This window comes from Nanorana parkeri, unplaced genomic scaffold (assembly GCF_000935625.1).
Source record: "Nanorana parkeri isolate BGI_ZX_2015 unplaced genomic scaffold, ASM93562v1 scaffold2119, whole genome shotgun sequence".
NCBI lineage: Eukaryota > Metazoa > Chordata > Amphibia > Anura > Dicroglossidae > Nanorana > Nanorana parkeri.
In genome coordinates this window covers 194,140-208,589 of record NW_017308387.1, presented here as the reverse complement: position 1 = coordinate 208,589, position 14,450 = coordinate 194,140, and the positions used below count along the sequence as shown (strand labels likewise).

Genomic DNA, 14,450 nt, shown 5'->3' with positions numbered 1-14,450 from the left:
AATACATTCATTCATATCAGTAGAGAGCATTAATTCATATACGTAGATAACATTCATTCATACCAGTAGAGAACATTTATTCATATCAGTAGAGTACATTCATTCATATCAGTAGAGAACATTCATTCATATCAGTAGAATACATTCATTCATATCAGTAGAGAACATTCATTCATATCAGTAGAGTACATTCATTCATATCAGTAGAGAACATTCATTCATATCAGTGGAATACATTTATTCATATATTTCACAGACATGTTTAATGAATGTCCTGGTTTTCACAGAATAACTTCTTGTCTGGTTTATGGTTGTGGTTTATGTGAAAAATTATTATGCAATATGAAGAATTAGTGTACACGGCCTGTGTGGGTTCTGCTCTCTCTAGTAAAGGTTATCCCAGTTCATAATACTCTTTCACAACATATAAGGGGACCTTTTGGTACTACAGATGAATATGTACTACACATCAGAGTATCCACACTATGTTATTAATTTTATTATCTTACTAGGTCTTTCTTGCCATGAAGTCTAGGGGAAAGTCTAGGGGAAAGCAAACCCCTCTTGAAGCAGGTCAACTGCCAGTCAGAAGGAGGTCAACTGCCAGTGAAAAGGAGGTCAATTGCAGGTCAGAAGGAGGTCAACTGCAGGTAAGAAGGAGATCAACTGCCAGTCAGAAGGAGGTCAGCTGCAGGTCAGAAGGAGATCAACTGCCAGTCAGAAGGAGGTCAGCTGCAGGTCAGAAGGAGATCAACTGCCAGTCAGAAGGAGGTCAGCTGCAGGTCAGAAGGAGATCAACTGCCAGTGAAAAGGAGGTCAACTTCAGGTCAGAAGGTGAGCAACTGCAGGTAAGAAGGAGATCAACTACTGGTCGGAAGGAGGTCAATTGCAGAAGGAGGTCAATTGCAGAAGGAGGTCAACTACAGGGCAGAAGGAGGTCAACTACAGGACAGAAGTAGGGCTGAACCGGCAGCAAGTATATTCTGTATGATCTGAGAAGCATCTCAAATGGATTTGAGACTTGAGAATGTAGCAGCAGCGGGATCTGAGCATGCCGCCATTGCAGTGACGGGAACAAGTCTCCCCATTGGACAATTCATCCTCTATTCCTGTTCTTGTGGTAACTCAAAATTTTGAATTTACCTTCAATTTTCATACCTGGTGACATTGGTGATCAGGATAATTAGAGCGAGTGACTCTCACTAACAGGGATAAACAACAATAAAAAGCTGGTTTTCTAACCCACCCACGAATACTGGGCTGTATGTCAGTATAGGTCACTGACCCCAGTCTGAGAGATGTGTATTGTGGAATCACATGGCAGACAGGCATTTTACGACCCCTATTATCAGGTGTTTTACTCTGCAAACTTTTACTGCTATTTGTTTATCTGATTCTTGTTGTAAAGTTAAGGAAACTGACCCCGTAGTATTTACCGTACTTTCACTATACGAAAATGCTACGTGCATAAATTACTTAGATACATGTAACACAATATATAAACATACAGGCTGCTAACACATACATGCACATACATTACACCACACCTTCTCTAGCACATGCAATGGTTCCTATAAGAGGATACACTAAAAGTCACTAAGCTTTCGTTGTTGCTGTCCAAAAAGTCCTTATTGAACAAGACTGGTCAAAGCTCCTCAGTGAAGTCTTCTAGTCAAAGCTCCTCAGTGAAGACCTCTGGTCAAAGCTCCTCAGTGAAGACCTCTGGTCAAAGCTCCTCAGTGAAGACCTCTGGTCAAAGCTCCTCAGTGAAGTCCTCTGGTCAAAATTCCTCAGTGAAGTCCTCTGGTCAAAGCTCCTCAGTGAAGTCCTCTGGTCAAAATTCCTCAGTGAAGTCCTCTGGTCAAAGCTCCTCAGCGAAGTCCTCCCAATATCTCTGTGGGGCCCTCCCACAGCTCTGCTCAGGCTATGAACAGCATAGTGATCATGTCACTGCTACTTCTACAAGGTAATATCTGGCTTTGTAAAGCAATGTTGTGCACACAAAGTTTGTGGCTTTTGAGGAATATATTTTAATAAAACGTTTTTGTTACCAGCTTTAAGGGATAACTAACATTGCCACCAACTCTTTCAGATGGAAAAGAGGGGCACTCACCTTTTAGCACAATTCGCAATGACAAAAGAGGGACTTTCCCTCTAAAGCAGGGGTGGGTGTAACTCCAGCTGTGGTGAAACTACAAATCCCATCATGCACCTGTCTCTGGGAGCCATGCCTGTGGCTGTGAGAATCTTGCAATGCCTCTTGGGTTTGTAGTTCCACAACAGCTGGAGGGCAGGTGGTTTCCTACCCCTGCTCTTAAGGATGAAGACTTCCCAAAACTCGATGTAATATGAGGAAGCGCCTAATCCATCCATTGCATTTGTATCAAATAAGGAAGGCCCTTATAGTAGAAAGCAGGTTGTACAATCGGATTGTATAATGTGTGGGCAGGCTAAGACAAGGACAGTAAAAAGTCACAGTGCTGTATCTGCTCTGCTCACTATTTCTGAGTATGAATAAAGTTTTTGATGTAAGAAGAAAAAAAAAAAGCGTCGCCCGTGCCTGCACATCCTGTAGCTGTGGCTGGTCAGTGGGAGGGGATTAGGCACGGCAGGGCGGCCAGTGATTGGCTGGAGGCGGAGGTCCCTGAGCCAGCTCTGCAGAGTGCAGACGCCTTGTTATGTGTATGGCAGTGCCAGGGGGCAGCCGATAGAAGACGCCTGTGGAGGGGGCAGGGAGGGTGAGTGGCACACTTCCTAATGTTGGCTGCTGGCTGAGCTGTGAAGGGGAGCTCCCTGCGCTGCGATTCATCTCACACATAACAGCAGCTTCACTCCCTTCTCCCCGCCTGACCGGGATCACCAAGCGGGCAGGATGAGCCAAGAAGACAGCGGCGCTCCGCAGACTCCTGGAGGGGCCCCTGCCTTGCCCAGCGAGGAGCCCGGCATGATCAGCGTGGACTTTGTGGGACTCTTCTACCAGTTCGCCAAGACTTTTGTCATTATCTTCCCTGTGTATGTGCTGGGCTACTTCGGGCTGAGCTTCAGCTGGCTGCTCATCGCCCTGGTCTTCCTGAGCTGGTGGAAGAAGAACAAGGGCAGTAAGAGTTCCAGATGGCACAGGGCGCTGCAGTTCCTGGAGAATGAGGAGAAAGTGGTGAAACAGAAGATCAGTACTTCTGAACTGCCTGCCTGGGTGAGTGCCAAGGCTTCCTGTCCACGGGCGTCCTAGCCAAACGCAGCGTATTCCGTCCGAACGCATGCATGCAGCGACTCAGGATAGCAGGCTGCGTTCACTCTGCTGTGCCTGCACCTCAGTAGGATATGCCGCATCCACTGAAGCGCAATGCAAACGCAGGTTCTGAACTGCTCTGTTACAGTCTACAGGGTTTTACTGATCTGCGTTTGGCGTGCGGTCCAAACTTTCCTTAAAGGGGAACTCCGGGGAGTAGAAAGAGGACTTTTATCTACTTTATCCCTTGCTCCAACAGCAACTGGCGCTCTCCTCTTTTCTCTGATGCTCTGGGATGTGGGCCGTCCTCATGTACAATGCTGGGCGTTTGGCCATGTGTTGTACTTGATGATGTCAGCATGCGACCACTGGCCAGGAGTTCCTTTGAGAAGAGGCTTCAGGCGCTGGTAACATAGTGTGGAAGGCCCATGCTTTCTAATTGATGACGTCAGCATGTGACCGCCAGTGGGGGTGCCTTAAAGAAAAGATTTGGAGGAGGCCGTCAGCCCATCACATAGGCTGGAGGGCTTTTGGCCCTGCTTTCTACTTGATGACGTCAGCATGTGACCGCCAGTGGGGGTGCCTTAGAGAGATGGATCCAGGGGACATCGCATAGCATGGAGGGCTTTTAGTCAAGCTTTGTACTTGATCACGTTGATGTGTGACCACCGGCTAGTAACGCGTTAGAGAAGAGACTTTGGGGGGGCCATCAGATAGGGTGAGGGCTACCAGCATAAGACCGCCAGCTGGTAGTGCCTTCGAGAGGTGGATCCAGGGGACATCACATAGCATGGAGGGCTTTTGGTCACGCTTTGTACTTGATCACGTTGATTTGTGACCACAGGCAAGTTGCACGTTAGAGAAGAGACTTTGGGGGGACATCACATAGTGTGGAGGGTTTTTGGCCATGCTTTGTACTTGAGGACATCGTCGTGAGACCACCCGCAGGGATACTTTAGAGAAGAGACTCCAGCAGCTGATCACATAGGATGGAGGGCTTTTGGCCATGCATTGCACCTGATGATGTCAGTATGTTACCACCAGTTGGGAGTGCCTTAAGACGTGGCTTCAGGAGTCACTTGCATAGCGTGGAGGGTTTTTGGCCATGCATTGTACTTGATGATATCAGTGTGCAACTGCCGGCCAGGAGGTCCTTAGAGATTAGGCTTTAGGGGCCTGGAGGGAGCCTGCCAGAGCAAGGGACTAGCTATCTAAAAGTCCCTTTTCCTGGATCCTTTGGCATAAAGATGCATATAACCCTTTCTTTTCCCAGAGCTCAGCTTTAATACCACTTCTTAGTATGTAGATTAAATAAGAGTAGATGGCCTGGCAGTTTCCGGCCCTGGAACTGGAATGAGCAGACCTGGAGTTGAAGTGTTAAATAGTCCTTATACAGCTTTATTCAGATTGTAAAACCGTACACAAAGCCAACACGTTTCGGTGGGGCCAAGACACATCCACCTTCATCAGGGCTTCTCAGGAAGAAGATTGTGTACATGGATTTGGAAATGAACGGGTTCTTAACATAGTTGGTGTGCCGGTTGGCACAGATGCTCCTCAGTAGCTGGTTGTGGCTGTCGAGGCATTCCGGAACTTCTAGTTCTACAACACCTGGGCAGCCACACGTCTCCTCCATATGGGCAGTGCCAGTGAGGGAGGAGGCATGATGTTTTTCCTGTTTAGCTATGGGCTTGGTTGTCATTTTCTTGGCTACAAAAGAGAAAGCTGAAAATAATTGCAGCAGGGTTCATGTTTGGGACTGGCACATGGGAACCCAGGGCAGGCTCTTAATGCAACCAGAGGGATGCCAGCTTTCATTGCCTCACTCTTATTGCTATAGGTAACGGCACCTCTTTCCCCCGGTTTGATCTTTATTAATAGACCCCAGCGATTGACAGCTTTCCAAACTAGGTAGGAGTTGTCGTATTGTTGTATACGTGAGCGCCCATGGTAGCCCAAAATAACCCCTGCAGGCAAGCCTGGCCTTAAATTGCAAGCTTGTTCTGCAGGTCTGTCATTTGGGAGGGTCGGGGCTTGCCTTTGGCTGATCTCCTTCCTGTTTAGTATTGCAAGGGTTTAATAGGAGCATTCGCATGTGATCATTCAGCATGTTGGTTGTGTTGGAGGACAGGGCAGATAACTGCACTGAGGGGCTTTTAGGGGGCCGTGTACCTCCAGAGGAGGCGGTGACCAGTTTTAGAGAGAGCATTAGATTCTATTGGCTTAATGATTAAAAGCCAAAGGCAAGCAGAGACATTTACTGTACGTGGCCGATCAATACTCGCATGCAGACGCTGCTTCTATTACAGTGCTGAGCTGTCTCTTCAGCCCCCTCCATTGTCTCCACTGTTGAAGAGGGATGACGGGAGTTGTGCTTCGGGATATCTCAAGTATTAGTCACTCACTTTAAACTGCTTGGATTCTGCCCAATTCTTTCCTCACACTCGTCTACGACAGGCTCTTCCTGTCAAATGTGGAGACGGGAATATATACTCGGGTATCTATAAGCCAAATAAAAGAAACTTTTGGAACACCCCGTATGAAATGCCGCTGGTCATTCGGGAATTCTGTTTGCTCCTTTTATTATTACTGCCATATGGTACAATATGCATTGCGTCATGTGGCAGCTGGCAGGTATGTGGTGTTAGACGGTGAGTCATGCAGTATGGGATCGTGAGCTGGGACACGGTTTTGGTTCCTGTTTGGGCAAAATAATATGAAATTCAGGAGCCAGGCTGGCCGAACCGGGAGCCAGGCTGTCCGAACCGGGAGCCAGGCTGTCCGAACCGGGAGCCAGGCTGTCCGAACCGGGAGCCAGGCTGTCCGATCCGGGAGCCAGGCTGTCCGAACCGGGAGCCAGGCTGTCCGAACCGGGAGCCAGGCTGTCCGATCCGGGAGCCAGGTTGTCCGATCCGGGAGCCAGCAAGATTTTTTTTGAGGGTCCAGCTTCATTGACAAGACTTCAAAAGTAAGGTGCCGGTGTCATTTTCAAGGAGCATTAGCTACCCGTAATTTGGAATTTGTCTAGCACTGCTTTAAGGTGTCCATACACCTTGCAATCATCGAATGAAAAATTTAGTGCAATGATCGTACCGTCGTACGATTTTAGTACGGCGGCCCCGACCGTCGCACAGTTCGATTAGCTGTCTTTAGCAGAAATCACCTGGATGAATTTCGTTAATCGACCGCACTGATTTTCGTTTGCGCATGTGCAGTGTTAATCATACGAATTTTGACGTACGGAAACGCCACCAACCTTGCGAAAATCGTACGATCGACCGAAGTTTTCTAGCATGCTGGAAAGACGAACGTCGCACGAATGTACAGTATTTGCGGCTGTACACTGCCCATCAACCTTACGAATATCGGACAAAACTCGATCGCAAAGGAAAATGGGCTGATATTCGTAAGGTGTATGGGTACCTTTAGACAGACATGTACGTTATATATGATCTATCGGGGTTGGACAAATCCCAGGTGCCAGGTCGCCAATGCGCCCTTAAAATGACAGCTGGCACCTAACTTTTGATGTTTTCTCTAGGTGTCAATGGAGCTGGCTCCTAAAAAAAATCTGCTGGCTCCTGGATTGGACGAGCTGGCTTCCATATGAATTTGGCCACCCCCGTGATACATGGTGACCTGGTACGGTGCTGGGGGATTTTCAGTGAAACATGTAGACTGTGTAAGGGGAGCGATGCTGCCACATTAGGTGAGCTCATTGGAGACGGCGAGGTGTTTCCGTCTGGCACCTGCCAAGAATTACATGTGAAATTCTGTAGTTTCACTATGATCTGTGCCCAAACGTATGGCCACGTAACCAGCGTACACCACACACGCACGCAGACAAGATTTCTTTTTAAAATGGGTCGTGGTGATGTCATACTTTACAGACAGCACAACCTTCCCATTACTTTTCTTGCTCTGAAGAGGTTTCAGTCTCCTTACACTATTGCCTTTCCACCCACATACACCTACCTTCTGCTATGAGATCAGACAGGAAGATAGGAAGGAAATCTAACCAAAGGCTCTTTTTGGGTACATTTCCTTGTTCTGCAACTTTGACATCTCTGATACAAAGACATCAACCAAAGCTGGTCATCCACTACTCCAGTCCTGATAACCTGGCTGACATTCTGCTGTGGCACGACTCTTCCCTTCCATTCTCCCTTCATCCTCCTTCCATTTGCCTTGTCACTGTGGTTGAAAACGACCATCTACTTTACCCCACGGATTCCAACTGTGTATGGCCAGCCTGAAGCTGAACTCCAGCCTTCTGATCACTGTTGCAAAGTTGTACAGACTTCTCTCCTGTACTGAAAGTGCTTACACAGTTATCGTGCATTAGAAGCTGCAGCATGTCAGAGCCCGGCCGATTTCCTGGCTGGAGGACGTCCATCATTATCTAGCTCAGGGGTGTGCATCTCCAGCCGTTGTGGAACTACAAGTCCCATGAGGCATTGCAAGACTGACCATTACAGGCATGACTCCCAGAGGCATGCTGGGATTTGTAGTTAAAGCACAGCTGGAGGGCCGGACCTGGCCACCCCTGATCTAGCTCTTTTCTCTCCATCCAAGCTGTCCCTGTCCTATCCCTTTAATTTATTGGATTTCAGTTCTTTCATTCATGGAGGCTCAGCATTACATATGGGTGTTACCCTAGGGCTAGGGTGGACAAAGTCAAATCAAATTCAGTAGCCAGTTTGTCCAATCCAGAAGCCGGCAGGGTTGCTTTTTTTAGGAGGCAGCTCCATTGAGAACAACTAGAGAAAACTTCAAAAATTAGTCACCAGCTGTAAGTTTTAGGGCCAGTTCACAGCAGCCACTGTGCGTTCCAGGCCGATTCTGGCCGGAACGCACTGGATCACATTGCGGCCGGCTCAATTTGTTGCGGGGCAGCAAGGGGCATAGCGGTGCATTGAAGTGAATGGCACCGCAGCCATGCCCTCCGACCGCAATTCGATTGGCTGCACGGGAACGTGCGGCACATCAATGTCTGCAGTCCGGTCAGAAATAATACTGCTTGCAGCATTTTTTGTGACCAGACCGGACCACAGGCATTGATGTGCCTTGCGTTCCCCGTGCGCGGATCGCATTGCAGCCGGAGGGCATGGCTGCGGTGCATTGAACTCAATGGCACTGTAACCACGCCCCCCTCCTGCCTCACAACAAAGCGAGCCAGCCGCAATGTGATCCAGTGCGTTCCAGCCAGAATCGGGCCGGAACGCACTGTGACTGGTGTGAACTAGCCCCAAGGGAGCATTGGCTACCTGTCTCCTGGGATTTGCCCATCCCTGACCTAGGGTGGTCTGCTATTTTTCAGGAAGCCATGTGCAGCCCCTCCCACCAGTCATATTCAGCCTGCATTGCCTAAAGGAGCACAGGGGCCCAGTGAAGATGTCACTGGGTCTAAAATGATGTATGTAATGAAAACAGTAAAGTTTCATCTAAAATGCTATTAGCACTTTGATGATTGGGGGGTGGGATGAACCAGGGAAGACAAGATAGAGAAAGATTAAACTTTAGCTGTTGGGAGTTCTCGGGATTCTCCTTTTACACTGTTCTGAGAACAATAGGTGGTAGTGTGCGCTTCCAGATATAGGCACACAGTTTGGAGAGACATATTAGAATGTGTTTTGTTTTTATTAGATCATAAAGTGATTTTGGGTATGCCTATTTGTGTAGGGATGGTAGGTGGGTGTATGGATTGTGCGGTCAGAAGCTGAATAATCTGCCAGTATGTTTTGTATATTAGGAGAAGACTTACCAGAGTAACCCAAACATTCACCGATATCATCCTAATAGGAAACAGACCCGACTATCTAGAAGGACGAGGCCACAAGGCGTCTAATTCAGTCATTTTGCTGCCACATGTTCAGAAATCTTTGAAACAGAACTGACTTTCTGAAGCAGAAAATAATCTGCAATGTGCTATTATAATAACAAAGGTTCTTTCACAGAATGGAAACGTTCTTGTGTCTTGATGACAAAATACACTTTTGTGCATGAAGCCGAACCGAAACGATCTTGTTATGTTCCAGAAACATTTCTCGCATACTGGTGTATAGAATTCTAATTAGCATTGTATATGGGTTCTGCTTATTTCTGGAACTGGTTGGATTGTCATACTGGTCATATATGACGAGCTGTGTTCTGCTTTGTCAGTTCTGGTGCAGGAGCACAACCTGCTACGCACTGCTTTTCCTGCTTTTCCATCATTTGATTTCCATTTTACTGGCACAGACTTGATATTACAGGCGGAGGCTCCAGGGCTATCATGGCTGACTGAATATGAGCAGTGTGTGGCCAGCTTGAAAGATAACTGCACTTAGACCGCCTTAAAGGACAACTATGAGGTGAGTGCTTTTCACTCACCTCATAGTTCTAGCCGACCTGTGACAATTAGACTGTCACAGGTCGGCTCAGTAGATCGGGAGGTGAGCGAACACATACTGGCGTTTGCTCACCTCTCGATCCTCTGCCGTGACAGGGGAGGGGCTGGATTCCCCCCTTCCCACTCCGATCCGCCAGCGCTGATTGGCGGAACGGACAGGGGAAGGGGCGGGTACAGCTGTCTCTGCCTTTAGATAGGCAGAGCCAGCTGTCAGTCACGCAGCTGGGCGGATCCCGGCACAATTGTCGGGATCCGCTTCATCTGCGGCGTCTCAGTATACCGCGATCAGCAGCTCCCGGTATACTGCGGCGTCTCAGTATACCGGGAGCTACAGCTTGCAGTATACTGAGCCTAGGGTGACGGGAGGACGCTAGTTTGTGTCCTCACGTTACCCTAAGGAGAACTATGGGGAAAAGCCTTAACCCCACAGTTCTCCTTTTAAGGTGATGCAACTTCTCCTTCCTTCCCTCCCTCCATATGCACCGATGAATACTTCCCAAGCTCTGAGGGGCCCGGACGCTGTTGATTGATTATATTCAGCAGATGTCACCTGATTGGGAGACAAGCCCCATAGTCCATAGACATCAGTGGGGATGCGCAGAAGATGAAGATTACCAGCACTTCCCAAAAGCCTGTCATTTCTTGCTTTTTACTGAAGTAGCGTGTCATCAGCTTCATTAAGCCAACAATTAAGGGCCACCCAGAGTCCCTTCTTCAGGGTGACATAGTGATGGTGAGGATGCACAGGCGTGGCCAGGAGAAGAAGATGTCTACTGCAGGATGTACACAGTCAATGGAGGCCAGGTCCATTGGAACTTGGTAAGTATTCATCTGTGCATGGGGAAGAGGGGAGCGGTGACATCACCTTAATGGGCCTAGTGTACAAAAGCACTTTGTTTTGAAGTGCACTTATCCTTCAAAGAAGAAGTCCGGGCATGTACAAAATTAACCCATGCAGTGGAGCTACCCCCACACTGCAAGGGTTAAGTGCTCATTTTGGTCTAGGGATCTAAACTTAAAAAGATATACTCACCCGATCCTCAGTCCCAATGTGGTGACCACTCCCCTTTCTAACCCTCTGCTCCAGCTGTGAAATGTTCTTCGGCGTCCTCGCATTCAGCGCAAATACATGATGATGTCACGTGTCATTAGACTGCCGGAGCCCGGGGGAGAAGAGACCATGGGGCCCAGTCTAACAGCCAGGTGGGAGCAAGGATCTGAAGGAGTATATGTTTTTATTTTAGACCCTAGACCAAAACTAGTTCTTAACCCTTGCAGTGCGGGGTAGCCCCACTGGAAGGTGGAATTGTTACTATGCCCGGAGTTTTTCTTTAAGCCACTCCCAGTTTGCAGCAGTGTTGTCAGTCTGCTGTGTGTTCTTCTTTGGTTGGTTTGTGGGCTGCCTGTCAGGTCTATTGGAGAGGCAGCCCAACAGCCAACTGAAGGATCATGTATGGCATGCTGACAACCCTGCTGCTAGTTGAGAAGGAATGGCTTAGTGTCCAAACAATACATTATACAGCAAGACAGAATAATAGTATATGACTTTGCTACATACTCTGTGCTGCCACTCTTCTCCATGGTGCTGGCCTAATGTCTCAGGTCGGAGGGTGTCAGGAACGGTGCGGAGGGTCTCAGGGGAGGCGCAGAGAGTCTCAGGAGAGGGGAGATGTTAAGGCTGGCAGAAGCGCTGAAAACAGATGCCACGTGGTTCCCAAGAAGGCTGCCATGAGGTCCCCAGCAAGCGCGGGACCTCGGGCAGCTGCTTCAATTTGAGAATGTAATGCCTCAGTATTGGTTTTTTTCTATCGGCATTTTTTCGAGTACTCATGAAAATGCCCAGTATCCGTACCAATACTGGCATCAGTGCATTCTTAGTTTAAAAACACTTTAATGGCAATGGGAGCTGTGCATAAGGAAGTGGTGGCCATGTTTTTGATTACTTAATGTAGACTTTCTGCAGAAGAGATAAATGGAAATTGAGGAGATTGAGCGAGGAAAGCGAAGTCATGCTGTACAGAGAAATAATAATAGGCTGTTGCAGCGTTCCTGCAGAAATGACAGTGATTGGAAATATAAGTGTGCTGAGCCTTCTGTCTTTCTGCTTACAAAGCTCCACTCCATCATCGTTCTGTTGACCTGCTTATTTCTCGCGTGCGTCCTATTTTGTTCCTAATGAAGTCAATCCATTTTTAATGACAGCCACAATCCATTCATTCAGCTGTAGTGTCCAGTGTTTTTGGAGCAGCAATTGAGGAGTCTATAGGGCCTATTTACATCTAACGCATGTGATAATGTACACATTGCATGCATTGTCGTATTGCAGTGACAATTATTGTGAATAGCACATATGTTGCAAGATACTGCAACACATGTCAGCGCCGCGTAGTGCATTGTGGTAAAAACTTTGTGGCGTGTCATTTTCGGGGCGTTTTGGTGCATCGGAAGCCCATTTATTTCAATAGGATGCATTAATGCAACACGTTAGCGTGTCACATTACGTACGTTCGTGCATGTACATCACCATGCTCCACAAATGTAAGTTGGTCCTCAGCATATATCTGGGCCCGATCTGTCTAAGGGCTTGTTCACACCAGCAACCAGTAGGCCCGGACAGTGGCGATGCACTTGTTTGATATGCTTGGCACGGTCTTTTTTGTTAGAACTTTACTGAAATGTCACAAGTAACATTTCATTAAGTTGTATGGGCCACCACAGTGCCATGCGGTAGTACCGCGTCTTTTTGCACTGCACTTAAAGTACTGCATGCCATACTTTTTTAAGCGCACACCACTGAAAAAACGGTGGTGTGAGCTGCTGCCACCCATGACAAGGCAAATTACCTTGTCTTAAATTCAGGCTGCGCTGGAAAAAACAGCCAGCGCAACCAGAAAGTAGATGGTGTGACGTTGTGAACAAGTCCCTGGCGGTGGGGGACGGTGCCGTGTGTTTTCACATAGCAAGGCACTGTTTACCATTTTTGTATAAACTTTACTGAAATGTCACAAAGTGACATTTCATTAATTTCTATTCCTAGCTGCAGAACTGTGGTGTGTAGAAATGGATGGACAGGGACCCTCTGCTCCGCACTTCTGCACTCCATTGTGGTGTGAACAGTTGTTTCCTATGTGGCATTGCGGAGACCTGCGTTGCTCGGGTGCAGAGATACAGAGCCCTAAGGGAGCTGCTAATGAGATGAATTAACTAATAAAAATATTTTCCAGTTATTAGAACTAATTCTCCATTTTCTACAATAACTGATACAGAGATTTATGTTGTAGAACTGTAGAACCGTGATCCAAAGCTGTGAGATGCACATTTGTTTGGAGAGAGATTCTGAAAACATTTACAAAATGTATTTAACAGTTTCTTACTGTTACATAATTAGAAAGATGTTGGACTGTAATTACATTTTGCTGTATTGCCAACAGGAAGTTGGCTTTGAATGAAATTGTCTCCGCACAGGACCAGAACTGTCTCCCTCAGAGCTTTGTAAGAAGGGTGATGATGAGTTCTTCTTATGACCTAAGCAGTCATGGCTCAGGAGAAAAATATCTGTAGAATGCAGATGACCAGAGAAAGAAGGGGTAGATGGCCCGTGTGGTGTTCCTTTTGTTGGTCAAGTCACAAGATATCCCCCATGACCCTCTACATTGGTAAATATCAGGCAAAAGACAATGCCAGCCTTGGACACGTAAAGACTCAAATCAGCTAATATAACACACTGATCAAAAGTCGATGGAAAATTTTCTTTTGTACAGCTGGGTGGTGCTGGTGGATGCCACACATGGAAAAATTGTGCCCGATTTTGCGGGAAATGGCTGAAATTTGATCTGTGCTCAGTTTTATGTTCCAGTAAACATTTCCTTCATGTTCATATGTATATACAGTGAGCGGAATTTATCAAAAATGGAGCAGACAAAATTGGGAGCAGCCGTGCATGGCAACCAATCAGCATCTCTCCTTTATTTTCAAATCTTAACTAGACAAACTGAAGAGAGATGCTGATTGGTTGCCATGGACAGTTGCTCCAGATTTTGTCTGCTCCAGTCTTGATGCATTTTCCTCAGAGTGTGTGTATGTATGTAATGTATGTATGTATATGTATATATATATATATGTGTGTGTGTATATATATTATATATTTTTTTAAAGTCCCCCGCTCCCCACATACACACGCAGATATGCGTCGGGTGCGCCTACATGCGAAAACAACGATTGCGCCTATTGTGCCGCACATGTTACATATCGCCGCAAACGCCGGAGTGAGAGCAATAATTAATTTTAGAGCCATTAATCACTGATAACACTAAACTGATGAGCAGTAAAAGCACTTTAAGCATCGCCTATGGGCGTTTTTTGCAGGCGCACGCAATTTTAAGGCTTGACATGTTTGGTGTCTATTTACCCGACGTGACCCCGACTTTTATGTTTTACCAAAAATATGGGTAAGAATAGATGTTTTATAACATAACGTAGGGAAACTTTGTTGTTTTTTTTTTACATTTGCGGCACTTTTTTCATTATATAGTAAAAAAAATAACACCCCCCGAGGTGATTTATATACCTCCAAAAGAAAAAAGCTCTATCTGTCCACAGAAAACCAGAAAATTTTAACATAAATTGCAAGGCTATAGTCCGGTCATGCTGACTGGTGAGACACCCTAAAATTTTTCAAGCCCTGTGTGTATACCGTATATACTCGAGTATAAGCCGTCCCGAATATAAGCCGAGGTACCTAATTTTACCACAAAAAACTGGGAAAAAATATTGACCCGAATATAAGCCGAGGGTGGGAAATGAGGCAGCTACTGGTAAATGTACAAAATG

At 46.8% G+C, this 14,450-nt stretch overlaps 1 protein-coding gene across 1 annotated transcript in view; it reads left to right on the top strand.

Annotated features, from left to right (window-relative positions):
- The first annotated feature begins 2,873 nt into the window (after positions 1–2,873).
- ESYT2 (extended synaptotagmin 2) overlaps positions 2,874–14,450 on the top strand; it is a 118,414-nt gene continuing 106,837 nt past the window's right edge. The window contains exon 1 of the mRNA XM_018572746.1: positions 2,874–3,193. Within this exon, the coding sequence (XP_018428248.1) occupies positions 2,945–3,193 (249 nt within the window). The 5' untranslated portion in view covers positions 2,874–2,944. The remainder of the gene's footprint in view (positions 3,194–14,450) is intronic.